The 10,389-nt window shown below is 41.8% G+C and overlaps 1 protein-coding gene across 6 annotated transcripts in view; it reads right to left on the bottom strand.

Annotated features, from left to right (window-relative positions):
• Positions 1-6: 6 nt before the first annotated feature.
• igf2bp3 (insulin-like growth factor 2 mRNA binding protein 3) overlaps positions 7-10,389 on the bottom strand; it is a 16,589-nt gene continuing 6,206 nt past the window's right edge. Inside the window, exons 3-16 of one of the 6 annotated variants that reach the window (XM_017424089.3) lie at positions 9,791-9,839; positions 7,066-7,117; positions 5,286-5,349; positions 4,605-4,883; positions 4,359-4,493; positions 3,824-3,946; positions 3,518-3,653; positions 2,958-3,086; positions 2,712-2,780; positions 1,296-1,418; positions 1,095-1,169; positions 830-961; positions 632-745; positions 7-332 (exon numbers count right to left, since the gene is read on the bottom strand). In XM_017424089.3, the coding sequence (XP_017279578.1) occupies positions 231-332; positions 632-745; positions 830-961; positions 1,095-1,169; positions 1,296-1,418; positions 2,712-2,780; positions 2,958-3,086; positions 3,518-3,653; positions 3,824-3,946; positions 4,359-4,493; positions 4,605-4,883; positions 5,286-5,349; positions 7,066-7,117; positions 9,791-9,839 (1,582 nt within the window). In that variant the 3' untranslated portion in view covers positions 7-230. Of the gene's footprint in view, positions 333-631; positions 746-823; positions 962-1,094; positions 1,170-1,295; positions 1,419-2,711; positions 2,781-2,957; positions 3,087-3,517; positions 3,654-3,823; positions 3,947-4,358; positions 4,494-4,604; positions 4,884-5,285; positions 5,350-7,065; positions 7,118-9,790; positions 9,840-10,389 lie in introns of those variants that run through there. The other 5 variants (XM_017424097.3, XM_017424105.3, XM_017424110.3 and 2 more) reach the window with 5 other exon arrangements.

Raw genomic sequence — 10,389 nt, 5'->3', positions numbered from 1 at the left:
GGGGGGGGGGGGGGGGCTTTACAGGCATTTAGGTCTTTCTCTGCCACGCTTTAAAGTCCATCAAGTAATTCAGGGAGGGGTGGATGTTTGGTTTCCGTAACCTCTGACCCCTGAGATGAGCGATAGGATCTGCTGTCGTTTTCTTCCCCTCCGGACTCTGCTGCATCTGTCCATCTGTCGAGTCTCGTGACAGAGTCGGTGGTCGCCATTCCTCCAGATCCGCTGGAGCTTTACTTCCTGCGGGGCACGGGGGGTTGGGGTTCCGACGCAGGCTTGGGCTGCTGTTGTCTCCTCACCTGAGCCAGGATTTCTTGAATCTTCCTCTGGGCCAACTAGATCACAGGACAAGCACGTTAGCATCATGCTGCAGCTTTTAAAACAGCTCAGACTGAACCGTGCTCGTCAGTTTGGTCAACGTTGACCATTTTTTTGTCAAACTAAACCTAAAGAGCCATCCAACAATAATTGTTCATAACCTGTCCACAGAACCTCACTTCAAAATATCTGATCCATCACTTCAGATGACTTCATACCAATTGCTTAGCTGTGATAAGACAATATCTTACAGTGAAGCCCATGCATTTGTTCAGTCCTTTTACGATTCTGTACATCTGTATACTTTCAAACCCACCTGGCACGCAAAGAAGTGTCCACTGATCTTCACTATGACCTGGTCGTTCTCATCAGGCGTCTGGTCCCTCGGCACCACCACTTCTGCACAGGTCAAGTTCTGCAGCTCGTTTACCTGCAGCCGGGTTAGGAGAAATCTATCAGTGATGCAAAGTTTTTTTTAAACGAGCAACGACTCGAAACCGTGGCAGTCGTTTACCGTTTTTCCACCCTTCCCGATGACACGTCCAGCAGCAAATGAAGGAACTTTAATGTGAGCTTCTAGTTTCACCTCCTCCTTGGGCCCAAAGAAATTCTCTTCTTTTAGCTTGCCAAAGATTCGACACTGAGCCTGCAAATACAAACCAGAGTTTAGATGAGAGTCTACTTAAAATAAATGATAGACCTCACAAAAAGATGCTACAGCCTTAATGGCTTCATTCAGTTATTTCAGCTAGGGTTCTGAGACAGTGGAGGCTCTGCACCTTAAACTGAGCCTCTGGAGGTCCAACAATGATGACCATCCTCTGCTTGGCATCCATTCCTTCTGCAGGAGCAATCTGAAAGAACACACACTGCATAAAGGAACAGCAGTCTCTGCTTATTTTCCCCCCGTCAAGTTCACGCAGCTTACAACAAGACGCCTGGCATTGCCACGGTGATTTGCCACCCCTTCTGTCACTCACCTTGATTGAGGCTCCGGCAAAGTGTGAGAGCTGTTTGATGTGTTGACCCTGTTTTCCGATGATGGCTCCCACTGCAAGCGCAGGGATGAACAGGTGGACCGTCTCCGACTCCGGTTGTCCCTGCTGGGCAAAGACAACTTTGTACTGCAGCGCTCAAGAGAGTCAAACTGGAAAATGACCACAGACAACTTGACTCAGCTCCAGCGATCATTATGCCATTGCAGGAAGTGGATTGAGCAGAAGCCATTCTTTTCTTTAAAAAGGTTTTTAAAACATACAAGCTCATAATTACCAGTTGGTAAAGAAACAGGAGTGGTTCAAAAATACATGCTGAAACTTTTTACCATTGGTTTTAAGCTCATTTCCTTTTAGTTTTACACTACTCGGAGCATTTTAAATGTCTTTACAATAATTTGAGTTATCAATTCTTTAAATGAAAAGTCCCAGCCCGTTTTTTCCAACATGCATTAGCGATAAAGTCCATTTGAGGAAGGGGTACCTAGATAATAAAACCACGTGTACCCATTACAGTTAATAAAAATGTTTCTATAGATTTGCTACAATGATGAACATTGTTTTTGGTGAGTGTAGCTGACAGTGGCACTTGACAGAAAAGTAGGACTTGTTGATTTCTGAACCAAGTCCAGTTGACTGGTCAACGTTAATAAGGAAACTGACAAAATGTCAAATTTGGAGACCGTCTCTAGCTGATAAAGATTGTGTTACTTGAATTCACTCACCTTTCAAATACCTGCTGAGACTTCAGATTTGGTAGAAAGGTTGTATCTGAAGTTGACAAACCACTGGTCCTTTTAGACATGAACCAGTGTCCATGAAGCCAACAGCATTTCTTGTAAAGTTAAACTGTTTTCACCAAGTCAGACCAAATAACTTGGTGCAAGATTTCAACACAGCACATCAGATAGGTAGGCAAATGTATAGGTGGTGAGTTTTATTTTGTACATTATGCCTTTCAAGAAAAACACTGATTTATATCATCATACTGCAGTTTTTGCTCTGCCACATGATGTAATCCAACAATAAACAAATATTGCCTTTTACATAACCACTTACTATTCAAGATTCAAGTGATTCTTTCATTGCTATGGTAAGGCTGTCATCACCGAGGGTTTGTTTGAATCAAGTTGGCATTATGGTTAAAGCATGCTAAATTAACTCATGCCTGAACAACAAAGTGTTACCACTAAAAGCTGGCAAAGAGAAATTCATGTTGTTGCCATTGTCTGAAAAGGAGTTCAGTTATCGCTGATCCTCACGGTTTACATCCCCCAACCTGAGTAGATACCAAAGGTCTAGCAAAACCATCAAGAAGAGAGTTTCGCAGGAATCCCTAACCCGTTATCCCACAGCGAGCAGCCACAAGCCGTGCAAAGCACTTCGGGATGGGTGACTTACAGCAAGGGGCTGGCTGCTCGCAGACAGCATAGAAGCCCAAAATGGCCCCTCGCCCCCATAAGGACTGCACTAGAGGAAAAAGGAAACAAAACTGAGACCGTCGAGACTGCTCAGTTTTTTGTTTTATCTAGTTTTAAACCATGCTTACCCGAGAATGCCACCGACTAATTAACAGCAGTCACTCTTGTGCTTTTGTATTGTATGAGGCAAGCCACTTTATCGTACGCAACGAAGGCTGTGACTTACCCCAAAGGAACATCCGCCGAGGGCTCCAGGAGGTGGGACACTGGACATGGAAGGACCCATGCCAGGTGTTCCACTGGGGAACAAACCCAGAGCGTTGAGATTCAAGCCTGGAATGAGGTTAGACTGGAGCTGCAGAGAAAACCCAACATATTAATGAAACTCAGATTGAACTGTAATTGCACCAGTTACCAATAATCACAGAGCAACATCACCTTGACTTCAGAGACATTTGCAAGATGCAGACAAAGAAAAACAATGGCTCCAAATTGGCTCTTGCGAATTACCAGAATTAGAACGGTTTTATTTAAAATATTAAAGACAACCCTACTTTATGTTACCCTGGTGAAAAGCACAATTTGTGTGTATGTGCATGAAGTACTGCTGTGCCAGCTGAGTTGTTTTCAAACCATCAGGCTGTACCGCCTTAAAGGCTTTCAGTCATCTGGTTCATTTTGATAAATATTTGTCATGTTTACAAGCGTCTACTCAAGCGCATTTGTCGAACTCGCATTTCTGTTTGAGCAAATATATACATTACAATGCAGCCTGGCGACGCTTACATTCATAGCAGCCATGTCGCTCTCATACGATTCCCTGATTTTCTTCATCACCTCCTGCTCAGCACTTGAGCACGCCTCGATGGAGCCCTTTAATGTGATGGTCCGCTCTGGGTTGTACAGAGTGAGATCCTGAAGACTGGAGAAGAAATAAATAAATAAGTAATGCGCCTTGAGAACAAAGTTTTAGAGATAAAATGGTGACTATGACAGAAGTGACTATAGTGCCAGTTGCCACTCTTATGACTTTATTTCAAAAACGAAAAGAAATTGGCGTCATTAGTGAGCTCGAAGATTGAAGTCTCTTACGGTGAGATTGTGATCTTGGTCCCCGTGTCCTGCTCAATTTTCTTCAGGTTGCGTCCTTCTTTCCCTATCAACCTTCCTACAAAGTTGTTGTGTGCAAGAATCTTCAGTGGAATCTCCTCAGTGCTGTACAAGATGGAAAGAAATGTCAAATCCCTCATAAATACCAAACATTCAAATAGACAAAACTGAAATAGGACCATTAATAGTATCTACTGTGTCTAGATAGTCAGTTGAGATGGCGATTTCACAACACTAAGATGTTTTCAGATCATAAAAGCAGGAGGATAAAATAAATAAAATACAAGTCTTCTTCCACCTGTTGAAGTACCGTTTTAGGTCATACAATAAACTTCACAGCTCTGGTTATGAAGCCTTCATTTTCAGCCACAAATCAGTGGAATCCCCATGTCTCATGAGCATAAATGACTTTTAAGACATTTGGAGAAAATAAAGGCTCTGAAAGACTTCTCCCAAGTACAGGGGTGACAAAACCAAACTAAATTCAGGCTTCGGTGTCGTTTCTGCACAAACTCACAACTTCGTGTCGACGGCTTCCTTCTGCATGATCTCCATGATAGTTTTGCAAGCATTTGAACAGCCTTCAGGGGTAGAGTGAATTGTGATGGGTTTTTCTGCTGCACCTGCGTTCTCCTTCCTATGGATGTCAATTCTGTTAAAAAAGAAAAATACAGTTATGATCCCACGACAAATCGGCATATTTAAAAAAAATAAAAACTTTTCAAACAATGTTCAGTTGATTTCCTGACCTCCGTGTACGTACTTTGAGTGGGTCTGTTTGGTGATGTTGCGGATAGTGGCTCCCTCCTTGCCGATAATTGCCCCTACAAACTGCGTGGGGACCAGCATGCGCAGAGGGATGTCCGACTGCACTTTGGGCCGCGCGCCCAGACCAGGAGAGCCGGCGCGAGGAGGGCCGCGGGAATTGAAGGTCCGCCTGCCTCCGGATAAAGAACCTTCCGGTGTAGCCGTCTCATCTGGGATATACGATACTTTCAAGGCGTTGTTATCCATCATAGAGCCGTTCATCTTCTCCATTGCACTGAGGAGAGTCAAGACGTTTTAGCTTGCTGTGAGAACCTACTGATCTCAAGTTAGGATTCCATTTTTACACATCCCTCCTAGCCTCAAGGACATTCTTCTTCTGCAAAATAAATGTACTGCCAGACTCAACTACAATATTGTAATTTGATTTATGTACACCAGGGGGCACCCCATGGTTAAACTAAACCCTTTCCTCTCCAACACTTATCTACAAGCACGTGCACTCCCCCCACCCCTCCCTCCCTGCCAGTTGTCACTGAAAGCTAAAAATCACCTAGAGCTGTTTAAGAAAGAAACATCTGGTAAATTGCAAAAAGATGAGATGAAGCTAAGCATGTGGCCAATATGCAAGAGAGAATAGTTCAAATAATAATGTTTAAGTGAACAAACTGATACTTACAGCCTGGCCTGGTCCTTAGTTGCATATCGAACATTGATTACTGCTGTTTCTGTATCAGTGTTTACTAAGAGAGAACATAAACAGGCTGTTCATGCATATTCAACACTTTACGGCAAATGTAAAATCTAAAATTAGACAGAGGTGGTACAGTACGAAGGACATTTAAACAACAACTCTTTCTTTTACTTTTTTTTTTTTAAAACTGCAAACCGTATGAACCCAAGATATTTTGTGTTTCTCAACTTTAGTTGATTTTACATCAATTTGTTTACAGACTTCTTACATGGGAGAAGCTAAAATGCCAAAAATCTCTAATTCAGTTTATCTGATATTACTAAAATAAATCAAGTGGAAAAAGTAAAGCTTTTACCAACTTTGTATTCTTGATGTTTCTTCTCCCAACTTTTCTGAAGCTGCAAACATCAGGCAACAATGTGTTTTCAGGCATTACACAAACACCTCTTGCACTATTGCATGAAGGTTTCTCATCACATATTTTTGGCTCCCTAAAACCTCCACACGTGGAAACAGAGCTGCACACTGGGTCAGTCAGGTTCCTTTATTCTCTTCCAGGGTTATGTTTTTGGAACTCGTGCAGAATGTTGTTTTTGTATCGTCTCGGTAAATAAAAATGTCTACCTTGAAAATGTGTTTTCAAGGCAGCATATGAGGCTATATATATAAAAAAAAAATCTCAAGATCTTCTCAATCGGAGCAGTTTGCTTTAAGGTTTTTGCAAATAGATTGACTGGAACATTTATTTGTATGACCACAAAATATTTTTAAAATCAGAGATACCACAGTGAACACAGCATCTTGTCAAAGTTTACATGAGCCTATTTTTTTTTTTGTACAGTAAAGTTTTGGGTGGCATTTGTGAAAGCAACGATGCAATGCAGCGCTTTGAAACAGGTTTCATAAAGCAATCCCTCACCTATCTGGTTAAATCAGCTACGAATGAATGATTATTGTTTATTTTTATTTAAGGACAGTTCATAATAACATTTCTGTCAATATGCCAAAGTAAGCCAGAAGGCTATTTTTTGGGTCCTTGGTCTTTGCACAATGAACATACTCATTTATAGCTAGAAGTTTTATTTACATCATATTTAAATAGTATAATGATTTGAAGCTCAAGAATTCCTGCCTATATTTTGTCAGCAAAAATTCAGGCAACAGATACAGTTAAAACAAAACTGATTACTCATTTTATTATTTTTTAAAATGACTTTAAATCTTCTTACTAGCCCTAGATTGGATTTATACAAAGATATGGGATGGGTTTAAGGCCAGAACAAGACTGCATTTTAAATATTTTCTACTATACAAAAATCACAGCCTGCAGAAATTACAAAGGCAGAAAAAGGGCCCGCCTCAGCCACAGACCTAACTTGTCACCAACAGACAATGTGTGGAAAATTATTAATTTAAATTTGTCTACTTGCTGCACACTTTAAAACGTGCAGATAAAATGGGCTAAAAATAAAATCTGTCAATTTATATTCTCAATATTAAAATGTCTGCTGTGCTTTGAGAGATAATTGAAGCAGTAAAAGCATAAAATGGGAGGCCTTGAAGGCAAAAATGATTGTATATCAACCAAAAGTTGAGGTTAAACAAAATTTTAGGTTATACCGTTTGCAATGAAAAAAAAGAAAAAAGGTCAAAATTAATGCACTAATTACTGTTTTTAAAGTCTATTTCTAAAACATCCCCATCTTTTCAGGAATGACTATTAGATTAAAGCAGTAATGAAACCAGGTTAAACTGATGCATTTACCTTGTTCACAGCTCTCTACTGCACCATACTCAGCAAGCTTACTGTCCAAAACCTGGAAAAACAAGACCAAAAAAATAAAAATAAAAAAACCTGACTACTTGTTGACTCTGACAATTGATGAGAAGTAGTTCTGCTACAGGATTCAGAGCCGCTTCTTCTAAACCCAATATTGAGTTTTATGAATATTTGCTTTAATGTTAAAGCCTCCCTACCAGCATATGATGTCTCTGCTTTAGATTTTCAGTTGTACCAAAAATAAGAAAAACCACAGCTTCCTTAAAAAAAAAAAAACACCCTTTCTCCACATGCAACTACAGACATTTAGGGTGTATTATTTTACATCAAATTAGCAATGAGCTGCTGGAATCTGGAGTCCCGTCTTGTTTCAGTTCATAAATGTGACCACATGCAGGTGAGAGAGGATTCCCAGCTCAGCTCAGCTAGGACCTCTGACCATGCCTAGTTGAAGCTCGACGCCACGCCCCCCAAGAGCTCAACCCCACTTTCTAACCAACAAGACTGCGCCCCCCAGCCCCCACCTCCCCGGCGCTGACAAGCCACCAACCGGGCAGCCTCCCGCCCCCCACCCTTGCCATCTGCCCTCCCGGCCATTGGCTGCTCCCACGTTTCCTGAAGCCGAGCCTTCCTGCCTGCTGGCTGGCTTCTTCGCTCTGTCTGTCTGCTGAAGGCGGCCAATGGGAATCCAGGCCATTCAGGAAAGGGTGGGGTACATTCCAGCAGGAAGCAGCAGCAGCTGAGGGGGAGGGGTGTTGGTTCATGCTACACATTCTGTGAATCAGCGCACATGGAGGGGAAGGGGAAACGGTCCAGGCCCACCCACCCACAACTGCTTGCGAACACGCCACTACTCCCTGCCGCCATTCTCTCGAGGGCTACACTCACAAATATATATGCACACACAACTCACTGTCTTATCTACCTGATAAGATGCATTCAAGGCCTTTGCATTAAAGAAACCCTGTCCTCATTCTGTACCTTCATTTTTCCAGCCCCACCCCCTCAGGGAGCAGGAGGAAAACCTCCATGTCACCATTTGAGGAAGCTGAGAGCTGCCTCGCTACATGCTAGAAACATGGCTGGATCTGCAGGCGCAGTCAAGGGACATGCATAAAAGTGAGTCCACCATTACAAAACCCTAGGCTCGTCTGTAGCCATTTGATCAGTTTGTGAAATGGGCTGAAATCTAAAGTCGTGCATCAACCAAGACTTTCAACAGCTCCGAACAACTATGCCAAGACAATAAGATAACTCTCATTTGGCTTTCTTTGTGTTTATAGGGCAGAAAATTTTACTGAGCACCGCAAGCACATGGTTTCACAGCTAACCCTCTGCAGAACAAAGTGAGACGCAAGGGAGGGGAGGGGAAAAAAAGGAAAATCATGTAAACTGCAAGGAATTCCACATGGAAGTTAGCAAAATTAGATGGATTTCTACTAAATAAATGAAAACATTTAAAGCTAACATTTAGGGGTTTAAAAATATGCATCTGCTTCACATAATTTTATGAAATAAAAGCAGAATGATTAGAGATTAAATCCTGAGTTTAAACAGACGCACAGAGGACCTGACGCCCAACCCTCAGTAGTTTATTTCGCTAATTAGGCCAAGACCGTGAACTCTGACCATCCTGCAGCTCAAGCATTACCGTCGAGGTACCTTCTCACACGTTAACCCTTTAAAACTACAGAAGAAGCAGACTGCATTAAGAGATTTACCCACAGACTGAGCATTTGCCCACTTCACTACAGTCTAAATCCTCTGTAGAAATTCTGCCTAAACTTACGCAACCAAGCACCGTTTTACACGATCAAATCAAATCTGGTTTTCTAAGTTTCTCTTAAATTTCAGTCTTATTTTCAGAAATAAAATCCACATCGCACCCAAAGATTTACGCAGTTCCAGCCAACCGTTCTGCATGATTTTTTTTTTTAAATCTTCAAGACCAACAGTTGCAGCCTTCTGATTATGGATGTAGGAATAATCAGTGTGTTCAAAAAAAGTGCAACGTTTGCAGTTTATGCTACAAACAAAATTCAAAAACATCAGGAATACAAGCACTGACGAGGCATACGGCAATTTAAAGAGGAAACATCCACAGAAATGCATATTTTTTATCATAACTACTCCCCCCCCCACAGCATTTGAATGAAACTTCATCCTGACATGAGCTACACAATTTAAAAGGGGAATAAAAGAATGTTTTAAATTGTCAAAGTGCAGGTTTGAAAATGTTCTCCATTCGCTGGCTGAAGCAACACTTATGACTTTTTTGAAGGCATAAAACAATCCAACAAAGCACTTGGAATATGCACCTTTCAACCCTTTTTTTTCTTAAAATACAGAAAATAATTCTTTAAAAAAAAAAAAAAAAGGCCAAATCCTTCTCATTTGAGTCCATTAAAAGCTTCACACGCTGCTCTGATTTATCTTTTTTACCACTTATTGCCAGTGACGGAAGCTCCCATGTTGATAAAATATGTAAAAGACAATCCTTCGCCTGTTATCCGGAGACATTTTTAAATACACCACTCTAAGCCACCCTGCAATTGACATAAGCGTCATTCCTCACCTAACAATGCATCGAGTGCATGCTCAATTGAAACCCAAAAGGCAAGGTGACTCCCGAGGCCGCTAAATGAGAGCCCAGTTGAGCTGGCCGACGATGCCACACCCTGGAAGCAGTTAGCAGCCTGTTAGCACTCACCTCCCACTGAATGTGAGGCGGGATGTTCCTGATCTGCAGCTTACAGCTTCTGGAGAGAAAACAAGGGAGGAAGAGGGTGGGGGATGGAGGCAAATAGTTAATACAAATACCGCAAAAAAAAAAGAAGAAAAAGGTGCATAAAGATGCAAGTTTAAAAAAATTAAAAGCGTGTTGAGCCTGTTGATATCTGCTTCAACCACAGCAAGGCCGAAGGTCAGTTTGATTCCTCCAACTCCATGAAATGTGGCGTAAAAGACGGGAAGCGCGAGCAAGGATGAGCTAAATCAATATTCTCGCAGCGAGCCTACTGGAGGTTCTCAAAATTCATATTCCACCTTTTTAAAATAAATAAATAAAGTTCACACTACGTCCTTCGACCACATCCCTAATTGTCACAGCACACAAAGAATGAAAGGTGGAAGAAAACCCAGCACAGAGTGAGGGTGGGGGTAAAAAAAAGCTTTAAAATCAGCTCTGAACAAAGGAGAAACCACCATCCAGAGTTTTTATCCACACACTTAGAAGTAAAACACATGCCATGTAGCATTAACAACTGCAAAGCTCAGTCCCACTTTAAACACATACACCCCCCCCCCCCC

Source organism: Kryptolebias marmoratus, linkage group LG5 (genome assembly GCF_001649575.2).
Source record: "Kryptolebias marmoratus isolate JLee-2015 linkage group LG5, ASM164957v2, whole genome shotgun sequence".
Lineage (NCBI taxonomy): Eukaryota > Metazoa > Chordata > Actinopteri > Cyprinodontiformes > Rivulidae > Kryptolebias > Kryptolebias marmoratus.
This window is presented reverse-complemented; position numbering and strand designations above follow the sequence as displayed.